General features: G+C 35.6%; 1 protein-coding gene across 2 annotated transcripts in view; it reads right to left on the bottom strand.

Moving 5' to 3' along the window:
* The window catches only part of DPYD (dihydropyrimidine dehydrogenase), an 853,279-nt gene that overhangs the window by 604,192 nt on the left and 222,705 nt on the right, over positions 1 to 26,382 (bottom strand). For both annotated transcript variants that reach the window (XM_060626444.3, XM_078451629.2), the window contains exon 5: positions 23,863 to 24,024. In XM_060626444.3, coding sequence (XP_060482427.2) covers positions 23,863 to 24,024 — 162 coding nt within the window. The remainder of the gene's footprint in view (positions 1 to 23,862; positions 24,025 to 26,382) is intronic.

Here is a 26,382-nt window from a genome sequence, read left to right as displayed (position 1 = left end):
TTTTATTGCTATTTTTATTTTACCATGCTAAAATAAGTTTTATTATTACTTTACACTATTTAATTAAATTTGCCACATTTTGCTGCTTTCTTTGCTCATTATTGTTGTTGCATCTCTCTTTCATTCCTAGTTCCTTTCATTCAAACTGAGGAATAGCTCATTTTTAGTAGTTCTTATAACAAGGTAAATAATAAGCCACCTTAGATTTAAAATGCCTGAAAAGTATTTTTATTAATGTTCTTTGTTAAAGAAGTAATAAGGTTCTTTATCTTAGGCCATTAAAAATACTGTATTCTGTGTTTCTCACATCTATTAATACTGATAGAAAAGTCTGGGGTCCGTTTAATTGTTACTTGGTTTTAAAGCAATCTTTTTTATTGTTTTATGGAAGCTCTGATTCTTTTGTGATCCTCACTATTATACTTTTCCTTTCTTTATATCTCTTTACTATACTCTGGTTGAATTTCGCAGACCTGCTTTTTTTTTTTTTTTTAGTTCCCCAATTATATCTGTGTCTATACCCACTTCTAAATTTAACTTTTTATTGGTATTTATGTTTCAACAAATATTTTCAATAAATTATTTTTCATATCAAACTTGTTGTTTTTTATAATTGTATCTTATTTTCATGGCTATTGTTTTATGCTTTCTTAAAAGGCCGGATTATGTTATTATTTGTGGTTCATCAGGATACAGTCAGCATCTCTGGGTTGAGTCTTGATTATCACTGGTAGTATTAGCCCTTCTAATGTAGTTTTTTTCCTATTTTTTTAAGTCTCGACATGGGGCTGGAACTCATGACCCCAAGATCAAGACCAGAGCTGAGATCAAGAGTCTGATGTTAAACTGACCGAGCCACTCAGGCATCCCTCTTCTAATGTAGCTTTGAACTTTTTGTTTTACTTATTTTAAGTGGGATTTTCTGTTGCTGCATTTTCTCTCTTATATCAAATGTGTGGTGATTCCCACCTAGCAATACCCCTTCTTTTCCTTCAAACTAAAGAACCAGGTTTCTTACTGGTAGCCCAGAGCTCCAGTCCCCAGGCAATACTTAGAGATATCATAGAAGCAAGTTACTGTGCCAATAGGCACATAATTAAGCCACTGGGGAATGATTTCTAACTCGACACATCTCCAAAGGCAAGGGAATTAAAAGCAAAAATGAACTATTGGGATCCCATCAAGATAAAAAGCTTCGGCACAGAAAGGAAATAATCAACAAAACTAAAAGGCAACTGACGGAATGGGAAAAGATATTTGCAAATGACATATCAGATAAAGGGCTAGTATCCAAAATCTATAAAGAACTCACCAAACTCCACACCCGAAAAACAAAATAATCCAGTAAAGAAATGGGCAGAAGACATGAACAGACACTTTTCTAAAGAAGACATCCAGATGGGGGCACCTGGGTGGCTCAGTTGGTTAAGTGTTTGACTTTGGCTCAAGTCATGATCTCATGGTTTTTGAGTTCAAGCCCCGCATCAGGCTCTGTGCTAACAGTTCAGAGCCTGGAGCCTGCTTTGGATTCTGTGTCTCCCTTTCTCTCTGCCCCTCCCCTGTTCTCTCTCTCTCTTTCTCTCTCAAAAATAAATAAATATTTTTTAAAAAAGACATCAGATGGCCAACAGACACTTGAAAAGATGCTCAACATCACTCCTCATCAGGGAAATACAAATCAAAACCACAATGAGATACCACCTCACACCTGTCAGAATGGATAACTTTAACAACTCAGGAGACTATAGATGCTGGAGAGGATGTGGAGAAATGGGAACCCTCTTTCACTGTTGCTGGGAAAGCAAAATGGTGCAGCCACTCTGGAAAACAGTGTGGGGTTCCTCAAAAAATTAAAAATAGATCTACCCTATGACCCAGCAATAGCACTGCTAGGAATTTATCCAAGGGATACAGGAGTGCTAATGCATAGGGGCACTTGTATCCCAATGTTTATAGTAGCACTTTCAAAAATGGCCAAATTATGGAAAGAGCCTAAATGTCCATCAACTGACGAATGGATAAAGAAATTGTGGTTTGGGGCGCCTGGGTGGCTCAGTCGGTTGGGCGTCTGACTTCGGCTCAGGTCACGATCTCGCAGTCCGTGAGTTCAAGCCCCGCGTCGGGCTCTGGGCTGATGGCTCAGAGCCTGGAGCCTGCTTCAGATTCTGTGTCTCCCTCTCTCTCTGCCCCTCGCCCGTTCATGCTCTGTCTCTCTCTGTCTCAAAAATAAATAAAACATTAAAAAACATTTAAAAAAAAAAGAAAAAAAAAAAAAGAAATTGTGGTTTTCATATACAATGGAATACTACCTGGCAATGAGAAAGAAAAATCTGGCCATTTGTAGCAATTTGGATGGAAATGGAGGGTATTATGCTAAGTGAAATAAGTTAGGCAGAGAAAGACAGATACTATATGATTTTACTCATATGCGGATCCTGAGAAACTTAATGGAGGACCATGCGGGAGTGGAAGGGGGAAAAAGTTACAGACAGGGAGGGAGGCAAACCAATAGAGACTCTTGAATGCTGAGAACAAACTGAGGGTTGATGGGGGGCGGGGTGGGGAAGAGGGGAAAGTGGGTGATGGGCATTGAGAAGGGCACCTGTTGGGATGAGCACTGGGTGTTGTATGGAAACCAATTTGACAATAAACTATATTTAATGTATATAAAAAAATGCCTCTGGGGCACAGCTGTCTTCGCTTCTCTTTAAGCTTTCTATAAGGCCCAGCCTTACAAAGTAGTTGCACCTACTTTTTTAAACTTTCTTCCAGGGGTAGGTGAGTCTAGTTTTCTACCTTGAATAATATTTTTGGTACTTAGTATCCTACACCAGTAAAATTCCCCAGCACCTCCTGATTGTTTTTACAGAGCCTAGCAGAGAGAGGCCCAAAGCTTGATGATATGCTGAAAATTCCTACAACACTTCAGGTCCCCAAAGGTATCTACAGTCCTTTTTACTTCAGCTATTAACTTTGTGTGTTTATAATATTTCATTTATCATTACACTTTAGAGAAAAATGTGTTGTTTAAATATTTTTATTTTTATTTTTTAATCAAAATATGTATATTCTTCAGGTATAGAATTTGGTGATTCATCACTTACATATAACACCCAGTGCTTATCCCAACCAGTGCCCTCCTTAATGTCCTTCACCCCTTCAGTCCTTCCCTGCTACCCAACACCCCACCAGCAACCCTCAGTTTGTTTCCTGTATTTAGAAGTCTCTCATGGTTTCTCTCTCTCTCTGACTCTATATTATTTTTGCTTCCTTTCCCTTATATTGATCTGTTTTGTATCTTAAATTGCACTTATAAGTGAAATCATATGACATTTGTCTTTCTCTGACTGACATTTTGCTTAGAATAATACACTCTCATTCCATCCATGTTGTTGGAAGTGACAAGATTTCATTCTTTTTCATTGCTTGGTAATATTCCATCAAATCTATATACATCTTATTTATCCATTCATCTGTTGATGGACATTTGGGCTCTTTCCATATTTTGGCTATTGTTGATAGTGCTGCTACAAACATTGGGGTGCATGGACCTCTTCATACTTTTTAATTTTTTTAATGTTTATTTATTTTTGAGAGAGAAAGAGACAGAATGTGAGTGGCTTAGGGGCAGAGAGACAGAGGGAGACACAGAATCTGAAGCAGGATCCAGGCTCCAAGCTGTCAGCATAGAACCCAACATGGGGCTCGAATTCACAAGCTGAGAGATCATGACCTGAGCTAAAGTCAGTTGCTCAACTGACTGAGCCACCCAGGCGCCCCTTCATGGACCTCTTCAATTCAGCATTTTTTAATCCTTTGGATAAATACCTAGTAGTTCAATTGCTGGATCGTAGGGTAGCTATATTTTTAGTTTCTTGAATAAACTCCATACCATTTTCCAGAGTGGTTACACAAGTTTGCATTCCCACCACCAGTGCAAATGGGTTCCCCTTTCTCCACATCCTCGCCAACATCTGTTGTTGCCTGAGTTGTTAAGTTTAGCCATTATTACAGGTGTGAGTTAGTATCTCATTGTGGTTTTGATTTGTATTTTCCTGATGATGAGTGATGCTGAGCATTTTTTTCATGTGTCTGTTAGCCATCCGGATGTCTTCTTTGGAAAAGTGTCTTTTGCCCATTTCTTCAAACTGGATTATTTGCTTTTTGAGTAATGAGTTTGATAACTTCTTTAGAGATTTTGGATACTAACCCTTTATCTGATATGTCATTTGCAAATATCTTCTCCCATTCCGTCAGAGCCTTTAGTTTTGCTGACTGTTTCCTTTGCTGTGCAGAGGCTTTTTATCTTGATGAGGTCCCAACAGTTCATTTTTTTTGCTTCCCTTGCCTCCAGAGACATGTCAAGCAAGAAGTTGCTGAAGCCAAGGTCAAAGAGGTTGTTGCTTGTTTTCTCCTCTAGGATTTTGATGGCTTCCTGTCTTATATTTGGGTCTTTCATCCATTTTGAGTTGATTTTTGTGTACAGTATAAGAAAGTGGTCCAGGTTCATTCTTCTGCATGTCGTTGCCCAGCTTTCCCAACACCATTTGCTGATGAGGCTGTCTTTTTTTCCATTGTATATTCTTTTCTGCTTTTTCAAAAATTAGTTGGCCATACGTTTGTGGACCCATTTCTGGGTTCTCTATTCTGTTACATTGATCTATGTGTGTGTTTTTGTGCCAGTATCATACTGTCTTGATGACTACAGCTTTGTAATACAGCTTTAAGTCCAGAATTGTGATGCCTCCAGCTTTGGTTTTCTTTTTCAGGATTGCTTTGGCTACATAGGGTCTTTTCTGGTGCCATACAAATTTTAGGATTATTTGTTCAAGCTCTGTGAAGAATGCTGGTGTCATTTTGATAGGCATTGCATTGAATATGTAGATTGCTTTGGGTAGTATTGACGTTTTAACAATGACTGTTCTTCCAATCCATGAGTATGGAATGTTTTTCCATTTTTTGTGTCCTCTTCAATTTGTTTCATAAGCTTTCTATAATTTTAAGTGTATAGATTTTCCATCTCTTTGGTTAGGTTTATTCCTAGGTAATTTATGTTTTTTGGTGCAATTGTGAATGGGATCAATTCCTTGATTTCTCTTTTTGATGTTTCATTACTGTATAGAAATGCAACAGGTTTCTGTACATTGATTTTATATACTGCAATGTTGCTGAATTCATGTATCAGTTATAGCAGTTTTTTGATGGAGTCTTTTTTGTTTTCCATATAGAGTATCATGTCATCTGCAAAGAGTGAAAGTCTGACTTCTTCCTTGCCAATTTGGATGCCTTTTAATTTCTTTGTGTTGTCTGATTGCTGAAGCTAGAACTTCAAACACTGTTGCATAACAGTGGTGAGAATGGCTATTCTTGTCGTGTTCCTGGCCTAAGGAGGAAAGCGTTCAATTTTTCCATGTTGAGGATGATATTAGCAGTGGTTCTTTCATATATGGTCTTTATGATCTTGAGGTATGATCCTTCTATCCCTACTTTCTTGAGGGTTTTTATCAAGAAAGGATGCTGTATTTTGTCAAATGATTTTTCAGCATCCATTGAGAGGATCAAGTCATTCTTATCCTTTATTAATATAATGTATCACATCGATTAATTTGTGGATATTGAACCAGTCCTGCATCCCAGGAATAAATGCCACTTGATCATGGTGAATAATTCTTTTAAAGAATTGTTGCATCCGGTTGGCTAGTACCTTACTGAGAATTTTTGCACCCAGTTGATCAGGGAAATTGGTCTATAGTTCTCTTTTTTAGTGAGGTCTTTGTCTGGTTTTGGAATCAAGGTAATGCTGGCCTTGTAGTATGAGTTCAGGAGTTTTCCTCCCATTTCTATTTTCTGAAACAGCTTCAAAAGAATAGGTGTTAACTCTTCTTTAAATGTTTGGTAGAATTCCCCCTTGAAAGCCATCCAGCCCTAGATTCTTATTTGCTGGGAGATTTTTGATTACTGATTCAGTTTCTTTACTGTTTATAGGTCTGTTCAAATTTTCTATTTCTTCCTTTTCCAGTTTTGGTAGTTTTTATATTTCTAGGAATCTGTCCATTTCTTCCAGATTGCCCAGTGTGTTGGCATATAATTGCTCCTAATATTCTCTTATTGTTTCTATATCTGTGGTATTGGTTGTGATCTCTCTTCTTTCATTTGTGATTTTAATTATTTGGGTCCTTTCCTTTTTCTTTTTGATCAATATGGCTAAGTTTTTATCAATTTTGTAAACTGTTTCAAAGAATCAGCTCTTGGTTTCATTGAGTTGTTCTACTTTTTTTTTTTAATATCATTGATTTCTGCTCTAATCTTTACTATTTCCCTTCTTCTGATGGTTTTGGGCTTTATTTGCTGTTCTTTTTTCAGCCCCATAGGTATAAGTTTAGGTTCATCATTTGGAACCTTTCTTCCTTCTTTCAGAATGCCTGGATTGCTATATACTTCCCTCTTATAACTGCCTTTGCTCTATCCCAGAGGTTTGGGGTTGTCGTGTTTTCATTTTCCTTGGCTTCCAAGTACTTTTTAATTTCCTCTTTATTGTCTTGGTTAACCCATTAATTTTTTAGCAGGATGTTCTTTAATCTCCAAGTATTCATGGTCTTTTCAAATTTCCAAATTTACAATGTCCCTACTATTATGGTAATGTTACCAATGAGTTTCTTCATGTTTGTGATTAATTGATTTATATATTTGAGTTCTTTCACAATGGGGGCATAAATATGTACAATTGTTAGATCCTCTTGGTGGCAGACCCCTTAAATATGATTTATTGTCCTTCTTCATTTCTTGTTCCTGTCTTTAGTTCAAAATCTAGTCTGTCCGATTTAAGTATGGCTACACCAGCTTTCTTTGGATGACCATTAGCATGATAGATGGTTCTCCATCCACTTACTTTCAATTTACAGGTGTCTTTAGGTCTAAAATGAGTCTCTTATAAGCAGCATATAGATGGGTCTTCTTTTCTTATCCATTCTGATACCCTATGTGTTTTTATTGGAGCATTGAGCCCACTGACATTTAGAGTGAGTACTGAGAGATATGTATTTAGTGCCATTGTGTTGTCTGTTGAGTTGATGTTTCTGATGATGCTATCTGGTCCTTTCCAATCTTTGTTGCTTTTGGTCTTTTCATTTTGTTTCATCTTTTCTCCACCAAAAGGGTCCCGCTTAAAATATCTTGCAGGACCGTTTTAGTGGTCATGAACTCCTTTAGTTTTTGTTTGTCTGGGAATCTCTTTATCTCTTATTCTATTTTGTTGTTTTTTTTTTAATTTTTTTTTAACGTTTATTTATTTTTGAGACAGAGAGAGACAGAGCATGAACGGGGGAGGGGCAGAGAGAGAGGGAGACACAGAATCTGAAGCAGGCTCCAGGCTCTGAGCCATCAGCCCAGAGCCCGATGCGGGGCTCGAACTCACGGACCGTGAGATCGTGACCTGAGCTGAAGTCAGACGCTTAACCGACTGAGCCATCCAGGCGCCCCTCTCTTATTCTATTTTGAATGAGAACCTTGCTGGATAAAGAATTCTTGGCTGTATATTTTTTCTGATTTAGCCATTGAATATATCCTGCCACTCCTTTCTGGCCTGCCAAGTTTCTCTGCAAACCTGATCTGTCTTCCGTTATAGGTTAAGGACTTTTTTTTGCCCCTTGGCACTTTCATAATTCTTTCCTTATCTGTGTATTTTGTGAATTTGACTATGATATGCCTTGGTGGTGGTCAGTTTTTGTTGTACTCTAATGGGAGTTCTCTGTGATTCTTGGATTTTGATGTCTGTGTCTTTCCCCCAAGTAGGACAGTTTTCCACTATAAACCTTCTATACTTTTTTCTCTCTTCATCTTCTGGGATTCCTATGATTCAGATTTTTTGTTTGTTTTTGTTTTTTTTTTTTTTTAATGGTTATTTATTTACTTGGAGAGAATGAGAAAGCAAGCAGGGAGGGTCAGAGAGAGAGGAAGTGAGAAAGAATCCTAAGCAGGCTCCACACTGGCAATGCAGAGCCTGATGTGGGGCTTACACTCACAAACCATGAGATCATAACCTGAGCTGAAACCAAGGGTCGAACACTTAGCCATCCAGGTGCCCCTAGGATGTTATTTCTTTTTAATTAGTCATTGAGTTCTCTAAGTCTTGTATTGTACTCTTTTGCCTTTGTTTCCCTTGTTTTTCTGCTTCATTATTCTCCAGAATTTTGTCATCTAAATCGCTGATGCGCTGCTCTGCTTCATCCATCCTCTCTGTTGTGGTATCCATTCAAGATTTTATCTTGGTTATAGCATTTTTAACTTCATCCTGATGAGATTTTATTTCTTTTATCTCCACAGAAAGGGATTCTGTGAGTTTTTTCAACCCCAACTAGTATTTTTATTATCATGATTCTAACTTCTAGTTCAGAAATCTTGCTTATATCTGTGTTGATTAAGGCCCTGGCTGTCATTTTTCCTCCTCTTTCTTTTGGGGTGAATTCCTTCCTTTTGTCATTTTGGAAGAAGACAAAAATGAATAAAGTAATAAATAAAAACTTTAAAAAATAATTTAAAAAATAAATAAAAATTAAAAAATTAAAATCAAAACAAAAAATGAAATAAAGGAAGCTAGATCCTAGGTGTGGTTTAGCCTGCATATTGAAAGAAGCTTAATAGAGAAAAAAGGGAAAGAAAAAAGGTAAGAAAAATTTAAAAATAAAAACAAAATTTATATACTAAAATAGCTCAGAGGGCACAGTTGGGCATGACTTGGTGCAATGGCTCCATTCTCCACTAGGCGGCACCGATTAGGTTATTGCGGTGGATCAGTGTGGTGTGCATGTGCGAGTGGGAGAGGTGGAAATGGCTTCACCCAGGTCCTTAGTCTCTGGCACAGGAATTTTACACTCTCACCAACCCGCGATCAAGCACCCCTCATTTGTCTTACGCCTCTGTCCACTCCCTGCCTCTGCCCTGTCCATGTCTAGGTGGACATGGACATGCCAGGTGGCATCTCTCTCCAGAGTTTCATCTCAGATGGGGTTGTGTTTCAAAATCCCATACTTCAGAGATCCCCATGGCTTGGACCCATGCGGACTCTCTGCAGAAGGTTCTTGTTGAGCAATGGCCGGTGCCGGCTTGCCCAGAGAATGTTTGTGTTATTGTGCAGTGTGCAGCAGTAGAGGTTCAGAGATGATGGCAACCACAACACACAGCTGGTGCTAGTTTTCACCACACTCTGGTGTCTTTGTCCCAATGCCAGCAAATGTGGCTGCTCTCCAGGGTCTGCTGGGATCTTTGCCTGTGGGGAGGCTGTATTGCCTCTACCAAATGCTCTCCAAGCAAAGGAACTGCTTCTCCTCGTGTGGCAAACGGACCCCTCAGACCACACTGCCTGCTCCTGGTGATTCACCTTATTTCCTCAGCAGAGCACCACCAGGCACTGAGCTCTAGAATTTCTGCTGTGCTCCACTGTTTATAGAATCTTAATGGTATCAAAACCCTCAACTTTCTTCCTATCAATGGTTTTGGGGAACAGATTTCTTGTTCAGTCCCCTGAGACTGTTTTCACTCTTTCTCTGTCTTTCTCTCTAAAAGCTACTTTTAGAGAACTGCTTTTCTTGCATGATCCCAGCACACCACTCTCCCCCTTTCTCTTTGTCTGTTCTCTCTCTGCAAAAACAGCTCCCTACCCTCTACAGCTTTCCTCTCCCCCAGTTAACCTTTCCACACCATGTACCTGCTGAGTTATGTGCCTGACGTTATGCAGATTGTTGTGTTTATCCTCAGATCAATTTCCTAGGTGTGCAAAATGGTTTGATGCTGATCTGGCTGCATTTCAGGAATGAGAAGAGTTCAGGGTCTCTATGCTGCTCCACCATCTTGAATTCTCTTTGGGTTATTTACATCTTAACTCATGCCTCTTACAAGTGATCCATATTATTATAATATCACTGTTTTCTACTTTTTTATACTTCTAGTCATCAAATATATTTATGAAAATATGTATTTTTAAGTTGTTAAAACTAAAACCAATAAAAATACATCATTCTAAACTGTAAGCTGCCCACAAGAGTATGTATTTGGACTTAAGAAAAAAAAAATTCAGGGGAAAAAAGTCATAGAAAATAATCTTAACAAGTATATAATTCTGGTACATTTCAAAGTTATTGCCCAAATCTTGGAAACTTATTTTTATGTCTTAAAGGTCTAGATAGTGATAAGTAGTTTTAAAATAAACTAAAATATTGTGATAAAAGTCACCTAGCAATATATCTAGTCCTACAGTTTTATTATCAATCATTGTGCCAGCACTGAGTAGTCTTAATAGATTTCTAAAGTATTTTGGAGAGGAATGTCAGATATGTAGTGAAATCTATCAAGACATTGTTCTTTTCTATTAACCACTGCATAAAGAACAAAAGGAGAGACACAAATCAAGCCTTAACAGATATTACTTGTATTTGCATCCACAAGAGCTACATTTCACTATGGTACAAATTATTGATGTTATTACTGTTCAGTGTACATTTTTCATGTACATCTTATTTCTACCGGAAATAATTATTTTTTTGTACAAACTGTATTCACAAAATACCAGTAATTCTGGCAATAAATAGGAGTAGTATTTGAGAAATTTTATTCAAAGATGATTCAAGTTTGGGACAATAAGGCAAGATTGAGATGTAATTAATCTAAAAGTTATTCTCTAATCCATATTCTATTTATAAATGACCTGCAAAAGGGATTAGCCATAAATATTGTTTATTATTCATTATCATGGTAGTTTATCTTCGTTTTAGATTAGGTACCTGAACTAACAGATTTTATTGACCACTTTGTCAATCTGTATCATAAATGTGCTAGGCTCATTCCTAAATTTACTTATAGACCAGCTATCATCAAATCAGGCTGAGGCTTTCCAAATAAAATAAAACTTAAGATATAATCCTAAGCTTCATAGCCCCTCATAGCCTGGGCCCCTTTCAAAGCACTGTATCTAAATGTTATAGTAGTGTTTTTTTGTAATTTTTTATTATAGAAGGAACCCCAAGTTTATCATCTTATGCCCCACAAAACCTGGGCCCTGTATATACAATAATTCATAACTGGCCAGAAAATAATAAATAAAATAAAGGCTTTCTAGTAACATTCATAAACAAAAGAAACAACTAAGCTACATGCATTCATCTTAACAATCTATTTTAATATAGCTGCTTCATACAGAAGCACAGAACCTTCTTCACACAGAACCTCATTTTGTGAGTTGTGAGGTACAGTGACTGAGATAAATGTTGCTAAACTAAGAAAGTCCAATACTCTGAACTTGCAGCCAGAAAACCTCCATTTACAATGGGTTTGTATTGATGACAACATTATCTGGGGCATGTGAGAGTCTGAGAAATGATGGAAATTAAAGCACTAGCATTGTATTCTACATCTACCTTTATTAAATGTGAGTTTGAGGAAGTTACTAATTTCATGGAGCCCTGGGTTGCAAAGAATAGACAGGATAACATCTACCTGAAGTGTTATTTTGCAGATTAGTTAAATTCTAAGTGAAGTACCTAACACTGTCCAGGGCAACAGAAGTTTGCTTAATGTTAACTATTTTTCAATCACTTTGACCCTTAGTTTCCTTATGTCTGAAATGGGGAAAATATTGCCTAGTTTACATGTCTCCAGGGTGGTTTGTCAAAATTTTACAGTGAAACATTATAAAAATGCACTGAAATGCTATGCAAGTATGGTATACTTTTGTAACTCCACATTTCCCCCTGCCTGATCCTTTCCTTTGTACTAAGGTCTAATCACCTCTAAAACCAGAAACTAATGAAGATTGAATTATCAGTCCAAAGACCCTAATGGAAATGCAATATGTCTTATTAAGTTTGCTACAAAATTTTACTTGTTGACTTGTGTTATTTCCTGAGAAACACTGCAGGTTCTCAGGCCCTGCAGTTCAGAAGTAGCCTATAACAACACTTAATTCTAATCAATGCTCAACCAATGTTTGTTTCATTAACTGAATCCTTACCTAGTGGGAACTTACTACACTGAATTTTCATACAACCCAGTTTTCCTGGGATAATCCTGGTTTGTGCCTGATGCACTGAATTAATTATTAATAATGTCCTTGCTCACTCTTTATAGTATATCAGTCATTTGATTATCTTTTTTTTTTTTTTTTCAACGTTTTTTTTTTTTTTTTTTTTCAACGTTTTTTTTTATTTTTATTTTTGGGACAGAGAGAGACAGAGCATGAACGGGGGAGGGGCAGAGAGAGAGGGAGACATAGAATCAGAAACAGGCTCCAGGCTCCGAGCCATCAGCCCAGAGCCTGACGCGGGGCTCGAACTCACAGACCGCGAGATCGTGACCTGGCTGAAGTCGGACGCTCAACCGACTGCGCCACCCAGGCGCCCCTGATTATCTTACTTATAAAACAATCAACATACACAGAGTATATCCAATCTCACCTTTCAGTTTATGTATTTTTTTTTTGATAATGGTTTTAATTTGAGAATAATACTTACTCTTTTTCTTTGTCTCTACTCTTCTATTTGACAATTGAAATGTACCTCAAAAATATATTATTTGAGAGAACATGCAATACTCTATTTTATATTATAAACATGTTTCTATATTTTCCCCTACATGCTTGTAGAAGGCAAAACTTTAAGCTTTTAGTGACCTCCACATTCAAAATGAAGTTATGATGGAAACAAGATTTGTCTTATTAAATCACAATTAACTCAAGTAAGCATTGTTCCTCCTTCATTTCCAATTTTCCAACACATATACTGTAGTATTCAAGCAAAATATAAATGTTGATGTAATTTACATAATTATAAAATGTCTCTTAATGTAGGCTTATAATACCTGGCTATTGGAATTGCATTATTGTATTTTTATTGTACTTTAGACACTGATCGATTTGATATGAATTGTGTCTAACCAGTAAAATATAGAAATAAAAGTAGTGTATGATGATGGATACAGTATGATGGTAAGACAAGAACTGGGTTATATCAAATGAAAGGTGATATAAAAAACCTACTGGGAAATACAATTTAAAAAAATCTAAAGAGTAGTTTGGTTCTCAGTGAGTCATCTGATTTACTCTGGAATTCCATTTGAGTCCCATTCTTAACTAAAAGTATAAAAACAAAATTAAACATGCAATCCCAAGAAGTATATGCCACATAAAACAGTATATTTGATACATATTAAAATGAATAATCTCATAGAATGTTTATTGTGAAAACCAAACAATGTTTTCAGATAACAATTCCATAATTGTTATATATTCTAACAGTTCTAATATATTTCCAAAAATTCATAATTTTCTGGACCAGCAATATTAAGGGCTACATTTGTTTGGAAAAATTTTAAAACCCTCATGAGATTGAAAAGAAAATCCACACCAAACTATTATTTCCATGTTATTTTATTGAGGTAATATTGTTATATCTAATTGAACTAGGAAAAACTGCTTCATAGGGAGTCAGAATCACCCACAGCCTATTTGTCCCACAGGCACACAAAAGTGTCTGAAGCAAGGTGACTGCAAATGTGGGGATAGGAAGGTATTGAATAATAATGACAAGACAGAACAACAACAAAAAAGCAGGTGGTCTCCTGATTCTACTGCAGGCTATCCTTTGTGTGATTTATTTCTTTTCTATTACATTCTCTAGGTTCCATATGCCCATGTTCAAATAGAAAAGTATAAGGTATGGATTTAACCAATAATGGCAGACTACAAAGTTGATATTTTCAAAATCACTTATAAATTATAGGAAAAACAAATTTGAAAAGTATCATACTATTTTAGTCTGCTTTCCTAACCTTTCCTTAATTTGGTTGAAAAATAGATCCATATTTCTTTAAAGGTCAAAAATCAATTACTGTTTTATCAAACTAAAATAAATAAAAGTATTTACATCATGTTCTACTTCAACTTAAGTACTCATATCAATAGTTTAGTAGTTTTAAAGAATAGCATTTTTCACATTATACTTTTTCTTTTCATTGGCAGTCAATTAATACGTTGTTTGTGTTTTGCTTATCTTCATAACAACACTGACAGTTGGGTAATTTCAAGTAAACCATCCACTGACTTATGAATACAAAATTTTATAAAGCATCTTGCACTGAGGCCAACTTAAAAAAAAAAAAGAGAAAGAGCTTTTCTTCGTAGTTCCATTACAAGACTAATTTATGATTTGACAGATATATTTGAAGCCATTATTTTGTAAAGTATAATTGAAGTATAAAAGATACATTCCTTTTTTAAACTCCACAAATCACTTAAAATGCATTTGATGCCATTCTAATCTACGCTATGTCTTAAAACAAAACAAAACAAAACAAAACAAAACACACAAGCAAAACCCACCAAACAAACGATTTAACTTTGGGAAGAGGAGGAAGGAACTTCATTAAAAACAAATGAGGGTTGAAAAGGGGGATTTCTGCAAGATGGTGGAATAGGAAGATTCTGAACTCACCCCCTCCCATGGACAGACAAAGTCTAAAGTTATATATGAATCATTTCCCTCTGAAAAATATCGAAATACTAGATCATGTTATTCTCCACAAACAAAGGGTAAAAAGACCATATTGAGGCAGGCAGGAGAGCAGATATGGTCTCAACAAAAAAACCTACCCCTGTTGCAGCAACATATAAAAGTGAGGCTTCTCACCAGTTCAGTGCTTCCCCTAAATGAGTGAAGGGCTGGTGTCCCACATCAAGCACCTCAACTCCTGGGATCCACACCACTGAGATGAACCCCTAAAACATCTAATTTAGAAAAACAGAGTGTCTGAAGTCCAAGGGACCCAAAATGATATCAAAAATTGAGATTTCCTCTTTAAAGGAATGCAGTCCCACTCATCCTGAAACCCAATGAAAAAAAATAGCAATTTGAACACTTCTCTCATAGGTGAAGAGATTTATTTACTAATCTAAAAGCAACTGCCAGAGAGGAAGGGGATAGTGGTAACTCTCTCTGGAGATGAAGGCATTGTCAGAGGAGAAAAGAAAAAGGGGAAGAAGATGTAAAGTTCCCTAAAAGACACCTAGGTCCAAGAAGCTGAGAGATTTCCAATTTAGATGAACCCAAGAAGAGCCGCACCAAGACACATTATAATTAAAATTATAATTATAATTAAAATATACTTAAAGATTGGGGCGCCTCAGTGGCTCAGTCAGTTAAGTGTCTGACTTTGGCTCAGGTCATGATCTTGCAGTCAGTGAGTTTAAGCCCTGCGTCAGGCTCTGTGCTGACAGCTCAGAGCCTGAAGCCTGCTTCAGATTCTGTGTCTCCCTTTCTCTCTGCCCCCCCCCTCAAAAATAAGTAAACATTAAGAATATAAAAAATATATACTTAAAGATAAATAGAGAATCTTAAAAGTAGCAAGAGAAAAAAGCAAATTGCTACATACAAAGGAAATCCCATGAGAATATCAGGAAATTTCTCAGGAGAAACTGTAAGACAAAAAGAAGCGACATGACATATTCAAAGTGCTAGGAGAAAAACTTCCAACTAAGAAAAGTCTACCCAGCAAGGTTATCATTCAGAATTGAGAGAGAGAAAAAGGGCTTTCAATACAAACAAAAGCCAAAAATGTTCAGCATTACTAAACTGGTCTTACAAAAAATATTAAAGGAACTTCTCAAGCTGAAAATAAATGACACTGTTTAATAAAAGGAAAACGTACAAAGGTAAAAATCTTACTGGAAAAGGTAAATATATTAAAGGTAGTGGACTGACCAAAGCTAAAGTACTAAAATTTGAAAAAAAATAATAGCTAATACACAAAATAAAAAGATATAAAATGTGACATTAAAAATATAAAGTTTGCTGGGGAGAGTAAAAAGGTAGAGATTTAGAATGCATTTAAACTCACTTCGCTACAACTTAAAAAAGTGTAATACACATAGGATGATATACATGAACCTTAAAATAACCACAAATCAAAAACATAGAGTAAATACAACAAAGAAAATGAGGAAGCAATCTAAACATAACATTAAAGGAAGCCAACAAACCACAAAAGAGGAGAGAAAGAGTAGAAAAGAGACTCAGGGGGGAAATACTTAAACAACTTGAAAAAAGCAATAAATCAGTAGCAGTAAGTACATACCTATCATAATTACTTTAAATATAAGTAGATTAATTTCTCCAATCAAAAGACATAGAGTAGATGAATGGGTAAAAAATAAGATGCATCTTTATACTGCCTATGAGAGATTCACTTCAGAAGTAAGGACATATGGATTGAAAGTGAAGGTATAAAAAAAGATATCGCATGGGGGGCACCTGGGTGGCTCAGTCTGTTAAGTGTCCAACTCTTGATTTAGGCTCAGGTTATGATCTCCCAGTTGGTGTGTTCAAGCCCCGCATCAGGCTCTATGCTCTCAGCACTCTCAGTGCAGAGCCTGCTTGGGATTCTCTCTCTCTCCTCTCTCTCTCTCTCCCTCTCTCTCTGTTCCTCCCTGCTTGCATTCTCTCTCTCTCTCTCAAAAATAAACTTAAAATAAAAATAAAGCTGGCATAGCTACAGTCATATATATATAAAAAAAGAAGCATTAGAACAAAGACTGTAATACAAGACAAAGAGGGGCACTATCCAATAATAAAGGAGTCAACTCAGCAAAAGGATATAACATTTATAAAGAAGAAATCTACAGCAATAAAATAATAGTAGAATACTTTAACACCCCACTTATATCATTGGATAGATTAATTAAACAAAAAAAAACAACAAGGAAATATTGGTCTTAAATGACATATTAGACCAGATGAACTTAATAGATATATACAAAACATTCCATCCAAAAGCAGCAAGATACACATTTTTGTCAAATGTACATGGGATATTCTCCAGGATACATAATGTTAGGCCACAAACAAGTCTCAATAAATTAAAGAAGACTGAAATCTTATCAAGCATTTTTTTGAACCACAAAGCTAAAAAACTAGAAATCAATTACAAGAAGAAAATGGAAAAAAATATAAAAGAATGGAAATTAAACAACATGATACTGAAAAAACTACTGGGTCATAGAAAAAACAAAGGAGAAATAAAAACAAAATTCCTGGAGCAAATGAAGACAGAAATATGACATATCAAAATTTATGAGATGCCTTACAAGTGGTTCTAAGATTGAAGTTCATGGCAATACAGGGCTACCTCAAGAAACAAGAAAAATCCCTAGTAGACAGTTTAATATCACCCCTAAAGAAATTACAAAAATAAGAACATAAAAAATCACAAGTTATTAGAAGTTCTATAAGAGAATAATAGAGTTCGAAGCGGAAATAAATGAAATAGACTAAAAAAAGGAAATAGAAAGAAGAGAGAGACAGCTCAAATAAATGAATCATAAATAAAAAAGAAGTTTCAACTGATTCCATAGAAATAGCAAAAGATCATAAGAATACTATGAACAACTGTATGCCAACAAAATGGACAAGCTAGAAGAAATGGATGAATTAACAGAGACTCATAATTTTCTAACACTGAATCCTGGAAAAATAGAAAATCTGAGCAGACTATCTACTAGTAAGGACACTGAGTCAGTAATCAGAAAACTCCCCATAAACAAAAGTCCAAGATCAGATGGCTTCACTGGTTAATTCTACCAACCACTGAAAACTTTGATACATATCATTCCCAAACTCTTCCAAAAAAATTGATGAGAAGGAACGTCTCCAAACTCATTTCAGGAGGTGACCATTACCCTGTTACCTGAACCACACAAGGATACACACAAAGAAAACATTACAGGTTGATATCTATGATGAACATAGATGCAAATATCCTTAACAAAATATTGGCAAATTGAATTCAACTATACATTAAAAGGATCATTCATCATGATCAAATGGCATTTATCCCACAAATGCAAGGATTTTTTCAACATCTACAAATCAATGAAATACACCACATTAACAAACTGAAAAATAAAAATTATATGATCATCTCAATAAATGCAAAGTATTCCATAAAGTTCTCTACCTTTTGATGATAAAAACTCTAAAAAAATGCATATAGAAGGAATGTATCTCAACGTAATACAGGTCTCATTGACAAGCCCACAGCTAACATCATACTGAATAGTGTAAAGTTCAAAGCTTTTGCTCTAAGACCAGTAACAGACAAGAATGCTCACTCTTCCCACCTTTATCCAACTTAGTATTGGAAATCCTATCCACAGCAATCAGGCAAGAGAACTAAAAAGCATCTAAACTGGAAAGAAAGAAGTACAACTGTTACTATCTGCAGAAGACACAATACTATATAGAAAACCCTAAGGACTCCAACAAAAAACTGTTAGAACTAATAAATGAACTCAGTAAGGTTTCAGGATTTAAAATTAATATAGAAAAATACATTGTTTAGGGGCGCCTGATTGGCTCAGTCAGTTAAGTGTTCGACTTCAGCTCAGGTCATGATCTCACAGTTCATGTGTTCGAGCCCCATGTTAGGGCTCTGTGCTGATAGCTCAGAGCATACAGCCTCCTCCAGATTCTGTGTTTTCTTCTCTCTCTGCCCCTCCCCTGCTCACACTCTGTCTCTCAAAAATAAACATTAAAAAATTAAAAAAGAAAAATTGTTGTTTATATTCACTAATAACAAATTACCAGAGAAAGAAATGAAGAAAACAATCCCATCCAAATCCCATCAAAAGAATAAAATACCTAAAACCAAATTTAACAAAGGAGGGGAAACACCTGTACATTGAAAATTATAAGACATTAATGAAACAAACTGAAGAAGACACAAACAGAAAGATATTAATGTTCATGGACTGAAAGAATTAGTATTGTTAAAATGCCTATATTACCCAAAGCAATCTAAAGATTCAATGCAATCTCTATTAAAACTCCAATGGTATTTTTCACAAAACTAGACGAAATAATTGTGAAATTAATACAAAACCACAAAAGACCCCCAATAGCCAAAACAAGCTTGAGAAGTAAATAAAAAGTTGGAGGTATCACACTCTCTGATTTCAAACTATACTACAAAGCTATAGTAATCTAAACAAAATGGTACTGGCATAAAAACAGACACATATATCAACAGAACAGAATGGAGAGCCCCAAAATAAAACCACAGACAGCCTCTTCAATAAAAGGTGTTGGAAAAACTGGACAGCTACATGCAAAGGAATGAAACTGGACCATTTTCTTACACCATATATAAAAAGTAAACTCAAAATGGATTAAATACTTGAATGTAAGACCAAAAGCATAAAACTGCTACAAGAAAACATAGGTTGCAAACTCATTGACATTGGCCTGGATGATTTTATTTTTAGATGTGAATCAAAAGACAAAGGAAACAAAAGCAAAAATAAAATAAATGAATGAGCAAAAGAGACTATGTCAAACTAGAAAGCTTCTGCATAGCAAAAAAAAAAAATATATCAACAAAATGAAAAGACAATCTACTGAGTGGGAGAAGATGTTTGTAAATCATATATCCAATAAGGGATTAATATCCAAAATATATAAAGCATACATATTGAATTATATAACAAAAAAACCCAAACAATTCAATTAAAAAATAAGCAGGGGTGCCTGGGTGGCTCAGTCAGTTAAGCATCCAACTCTTGGTTTCAGCCTAGGTCATGGTCTCACAGTTCATAAGTTCAAGCCCCATGGTGGTCTCTGCACTGACAGTGCAGAGCCTGCTTGGGATTCTCTCTCTCCCTCTCTCTCTGTCTCTCCCCTGCTCGTGCTCTCTCTCTCTCTCTCTTAAAATAAATAAACTTTATAAAAAATACAAAAAAATAAGCAGTGGATCCAAATAGACATTTTCCCAAAAAAATGCAGATGGCCAACAGGCATATAAAAAGATGTTCAATATCACTAGTCATCAATGAAATGAAAATCAAACCACAATGAGATACCACCTTACACACGTCAGAAAGGCCATTATCAAAAGGAGAAAAAAAACAACAAGTGTTGGCAAGGACGTGTGGAAAAGGTAATCCTTGTGCACTGTTAGTGAGAACATAAATTGGTGTAGCCATTATGAAAAATATTATAGAGGTTCATCAAAAAACTAAAGACAGAGCTACCATATGATCAAACAATTCTACTACTAGGTACTATTCAAAGAAAAATAAAATACTAATTCATAAATATATGCATCTTATGTGCATTGCATTATTACTCATAACGGCCAAGATATGGAAACAACCTACATGTCCGTCAACAAATCAGTGGATAAAGAAACTGTAATATGTATATACAATGGAATATTACTGGCATATAAAAGAATGAAATCTTGTCGTTTGCCATAAGATGGATGGATATTGAGAGTATTATGCCAAGTTAAATAAGTCAGATGGAAAAAGACATATACCACATGATTTCACTAACACATGGAATCTAAAACAAAACAAAACAAACAGAACAAAACCTAGACTTACAGATACAGAAAAGAGATTGGTGGTTACCAGAGCAAACTGGTGCTGAGAGCAAGAAATAGGTGAAGGGGATCAAGAAGTACAAACTTCCAGTTATAAAATAAGTAAGTCATGGGAAGTGATGTATAGCATGGGGAATATAGTCAATAACATTGCATTAACTTTGTATGGTGACAGATGGTACTAGATTTACTGTAATTATCATTTCACAATGTATACAAATGTTGAATCACTATGTTGTACACCTGAAACTGTTATAATAATGCATGTCAATTATACCTCAATGGAAAAAAACAAGTGAGAGTTCTCAGAGGAATGCTGTCTCTCTATCATCCAGGTCACCAACAAAGTAACCATATTATTTTAACACATTTTGTTTTGAAATGCAGTGTTAGTTCATATACATACTGTGTAACTTTTCACTTATGACATCCTTGCAAGCTTGCCCTGCTATAATGAAGAAACAACGAGTTCTCAAAGAAAGATGTAGATGAATTCAAGTTAATCTTCTCCATCAACTAAGGATTTTCTTCCGTTGTAAAGATCATACCACACAATGGTAAGATAAGCCTAATACAATTTTGAGTTTGGTAAGAAAAGAAATTAAGTCCAATAATTTATTGCAACAACTCACAACAAACTGTTTCTATTTTCTCATTCCCAAGAGCCCTTGATTAGAATTGACTTGTCAGAAAGCAGAGAAGGAGTAACCTTGATTTATTACTAAAAGCAAAGTGAGACTTAAGCTGGAAAGATATTATGTGAAGGGTCCAAAAAGGAGAGAATATGTTGGGTTGAAATTGACAAAACCAGATAGGAAAGTCATTAACTAACAATCTAGTGTTGAAGGCATTTAATTTGGCCTTCTAGCTAATGGACCACAAGGATTATACAATCTTACTGTAACCTTGATGTAAGTTGGTCATTTAAATGATACATGGAAAATGATCTGGTAGTTGACTCCGAACGGAAGACACCGGAAAGCATAAGGTATCCCAGAGAATCAGTTGTTTTCAAAGGATTCATAAAAGGGAAAGCTAGGACTCAAACTTGTGTGATGGTGAAAAATACTTTCATTTTATTTCCTTATAAATTAGTACCCAAATAACACACCTGCTTCTATTCTAAAAGTCTATAAAATTTAATTTTAAAGAATATTATTCAGTGTCAGGGTTTTTGAAAATTCCCCAACCTCTATTACTAAAAAAAATCACAAAATAATACTGACATATTATTTCAAGCTATAAGGATTCAAGAGAGTTTCAGGAAAAAGAGTCAGGCAAAATAGCCTTTTTATAATGGGGTGTCCCTGCCACATTCCAAAGTAAAGTTAATGAATAAATTTTACTTTCAGATCCTCTTATTTATACAACTTTCAGTCAGAGTATTTTAATAACCTTCTGGAATTATAATTAATTTGACATATGGTTTTATGAAGTTTAATTTATGTAGTCATTGTTGAATAACAATATTATTTATGGTATAAAACACACTGTAGCTGTGTATCACATTAAAAATGTTGCATTCTTATACACTAATAATGAAGCAACAGAAAGACAAATAAAGAAACTGATCCCCTTCACAATTGCACCAAGAAGCATAAAATACCTAGGAATAAACCTAACCAAAGATGTAATAGATCTGTAGGCTGAAAACTGCAGAAAGCTTATGATGAAAATTGAAGAAGATATAAAGAAATGGAAAAACATTCTCTGCTCATGGATTGGAAGAACAAATATTGTTAAAATGTCAATACTACCCAAAACTATCTACACATTCAATGCAATCTCAATCAAAATTGCACCAGCATTCTTCTCGAAGCTAGAACAAGCAATCCTAAAATTTGTATGGAACCAAAAAAGACCCCAAATAGCCAAAGTAATTTCAAAGAAGACCAAAGCAGGAGGCATCACAATCTCAGACTGTAGCCTCTACTACAAAGCTGTAATCATCAAGACAGCATAGTATTGGCACAAAAACAGACACATAGACCAATGGAATATAATAGAAACCCCAGAACTAGACCCACAAAAGTATGGCCAACTAATCTTTGACAAAGCAGGAAAGAATATCCAATGGATAAAAGAGTCTCTTTAACAAATGGTGCTGGGATAACTGGACAGCAACATGCAGAAGGATGACACTAGACAACTTTCTTACACCATTCACAAAAACAAACTCCAAATGGATAAAGGACCTGAATGTGAGACAGGAAACCATTAAAACCCTAGAGGAGAAAGCAGGGAAAAATCTCTCTGACCTCAGCCGCAGCAATTTCTTACTTGACACATCCCCAAAGGCAAGGAAATTAAAAGCAAAAATGAACTATTGGGACCTCATGAAGATAAAAACCTTCTGCACTGCAAAGGAAACAATCAACAAAACTAAAAGGCAACTGATGAAATGGGAAAAGATATTTGCAAATGACATATCAGACAAAGGGCTAGTATCCAAAATCTATAAAGAACTCACCGAACTCCACACCCAAAAAACAAATAATCCAGTGAAGAAATGGGCAGAAAACATGAATAGATACTTCTCTAAAGAAGACATCCAGACGGCCAACAGGCACATGAAAAGATGCTCAACGTCACTCCTCATCAGGGAAATACAAATCAAAACCACACTCAGATATCACTTCACGCCAGTCAGAGTAGCCAAAATGAACAAATCAGGAGACTATAGATGCTGGCGAGGATGTGGAGAAACGGGAACCCTCTTGCACTGTTGGTGGGAATGCAAACTGGTGCAGCCGCTCTGGAAAACAGTGTGGAGGTTCCCAGAAAATTAGAAATAGATCTACCCTATGACCCAGCAATAGCACTGCTAGGAATTGACCCAAGGGATACGAGTGCTGATGCATAGGGGCACTTGTACCCCAATGTTTATAGCAGCACTCTCAACAATGGCCAAATTATGGAAAGAGCCTAAATGTCCATCAACTGATGAATGGATAAAGAAATTATGGTTTATATATACAACGGAGTACTACGTGGCAATGAGAAAGAATGAAATATGGCCTTTTGTAGCAATGTGGATGGAACTGGAGAGTGTTACGCTAAGTGAAATAAGTCATACAGAGAAAGACAGATACCATATGTTTTCACTCTTATGTGGATCCTGAAAAAATTAACAGAAGACCATGGGGGAAGGGAAGGAAAAATAATGTTAGAGAGGGAGGGAGCCAAACTATAAGAGACTCTTAAAAACTGAGAACAAACTGAGGGTTGATGGGGGGGTGGGAGGGAGGGGAGGGTGGGTGATGGGTATTGAGGAGGGCACCTGTTGGGATGAGCACTGGGTGTTGTATGGAAACCAATTTGACAATAAATTTCATATTAAAACAAATATTGGATACCAATAAAGCACCAAGGATTAAAGTTATTTTAAGATTTTTGTGCTTTAGGGGTGGGTGAAAAGAAAAACAATATGTACAGCATACATACCTCAGTGGCAAACTGCTGCAATCCACCAATATTAATTGGTCCCTCTTCAGTGGCATATAAATTGCATCCACCCACACAAAGATCAGAGGTTGGACATACCATTCCACAGGTCAGACCAAGTGGGTTGTCAGAAAAAATCATCTTAGCAGCTCCATAATAGTTCTACAAAAATAAAATAAAATAAAATTTTATTATTTAACAGTGCACATTAAACACCTTGGAAATATGACCTAATTTTTATTAGGTAATTGTAGTGAAGATTAAGACATATATAAGATACAGAGGTTCCAATACTCTATACCATGAAGAAATATCAGGTAATCACTAGTAGAGTACCTAACATATGGGAGTATTCAATATATGGTGTATTAATAAATGCAAAATTAATCAATTTTTGAAAACTGAAATTTAAATTATAAATGTTCTGTAGGGATACCTAAGGTGGTTCAGCCAGTTAAGCATTGGACTCTTGATTTTGGTTCAGGTCATGATCTCACAACTCGTGAGGTCACACCCTGTGGGGCATGTGGGGAGCTCTAATATTTCAGAGTCTGCTTGCGATTCTCTTCCCATCTCTCTGCCACCCCCATCTGTCTCTTCCCTCACTCCTCAAAATATATAAATAACCATTTTTTAAAAATAAATAAATGTTCTGTAAATAGTTTTCTTTCACAAGGCACCTAGCCCTACTCTGACAAGAATTATTCTTTTCATGTTTAACAAAGGTAAGTTTGGTAGATTGTTTGAACAAACTTAAAGCCTAAATCTTAAAACTTTAAAAAACAAAGAAACAAAAAGGTTATCCTCAATTTAACTAAATTAAAAGCATCTAAGCCCTCTTTCACTCTTTCATCTGGCTTGTCCAGAGAGACTCTGTGTTATGACTCTCTATAGTGACTATCATCCTTTAATTACATACTATTAACCAAAGATGCAGATAAAACTCATTATACAGGCACTCCTGGACCAGACCTTGACATGGCCATCTCTCATTACTCCCTTCTACACATTTGACTATTATAGAATAACTTAGAACCCTATTCATTTTATGAAGAGTTTTTAGAACCCAACTTTTCATAAATTGTACAACTATATCATTATTTACTAAGAATGAATAATTGAATATTTTGAAAGTATTTTTTTCTCTAATCAAATGTAAGAATTGGACCTGACCAGTATTCCTCAAAATTGTCAAGTACATCAAAAATAAGGATAATTTGGGGGCACCTGGGTGGCTCAGTCGGTTGAGCTTCTGACTTTGGCTCAGGTCATCATCTCAAGGTGAGTTCGAGCCCCACATCGGGCTCTGTGCTGACAGCTCAGAGCCTGGAGCCTGCTTCAGACTCTGTCTCCCTCTCTCTCTGTCCCTCCCCCCGTTCATGCTCTCTCTCTGTCTCTAAAATAAACAAACATTAAAAAAATTAAAAAAAATAAGGATAATTTTAAGAAAATATAAAACTCAAGATAACGCTAAGGAAACATGACAACTAATTGTCGTATGTATGTATTCTGGACAGGGCCCTGGATCCCTCCCAAAAAGGCACTAGGTAAAAACTAAGGAAATCCAAACAAAGCATAGATTTTAGATAGCAATAACATATAAATAATGTTTCATTAATTGTAATAAATGTGCTATCCTAATATCAGATATTAATAATCGAGAAAATAATAGGCAGGTCCATATGGGAATTCTCTGTACTATCTATCTTCACAACTTTTCTGTAAATATAAAACTTCTGTAAAAATATGGTTTAAAAGAAGATATGGTATAATGCATTTAACTACATGGAGCGAATGTGTTTATTTCTCCTTTTGCTTTATTTAAAATATTTTTGAAAGTCTTTGAAAACACACACATTGCTTCCATGTCCAACCTTCGTCATAAATATAAATTCCTAGAGGCTATAAAATACTGACGATAATAAACAACAAGAATAACCTTAACTACTTCTTGACTCCTCAGTACATTACCAGCAAGTTGCCAGGCCTTTATTTAATCTTTATCATCAATCATCTTATATAAGGTGTCCAACACTCAATCAAAAATTTCTAAGCATGAGATGAGACAGGATTAAATACCTGATAATCAGTGTAAAAATAAATCAATCAAGCAGACCCACACATCTGATACAGAAACTGGAGTTTGAAGAAAAAGACTTTAAATAATCTTGATGAAAATTCAGACAAAGAATAGACAAACAAAATAGAAGAAACAAGTAAAAATATAACCAGAATACTGTGATCTATTTAAAAAGAATCAAACTGACATTCCATAACTAAATAAAACATTTAAAAATAGGTCTTAATGCATGGTTTTAATAGTGTTCATGGCAGTTTAACAGTATTTGTCTTACTCAATGTGTCTCCTTAGCAACCAACAGCAATGTCTAACACATAAGAAGTGTTCTTCAATACACTTTTTCTGAATACATAATAAGAATGTGTAATAAAATTCAAATTATAAATAAGGAAACTGAGGTAGGAAAGGTAAATAATATGCCAAAGGATCATAGATCATAT

The sequence above is a fragment of the Panthera onca genome, chromosome C1 (assembly GCF_046562875.1).
Source record: "Panthera onca isolate mPanOnc1 chromosome C1, mPanOnc1 haplotype 2, whole genome shotgun sequence".
In the NCBI taxonomy this organism is placed as follows: domain Eukaryota; kingdom Metazoa; phylum Chordata; class Mammalia; order Carnivora; family Felidae; genus Panthera; species Panthera onca.
This window is presented reverse-complemented; position numbering and strand designations above follow the sequence as displayed.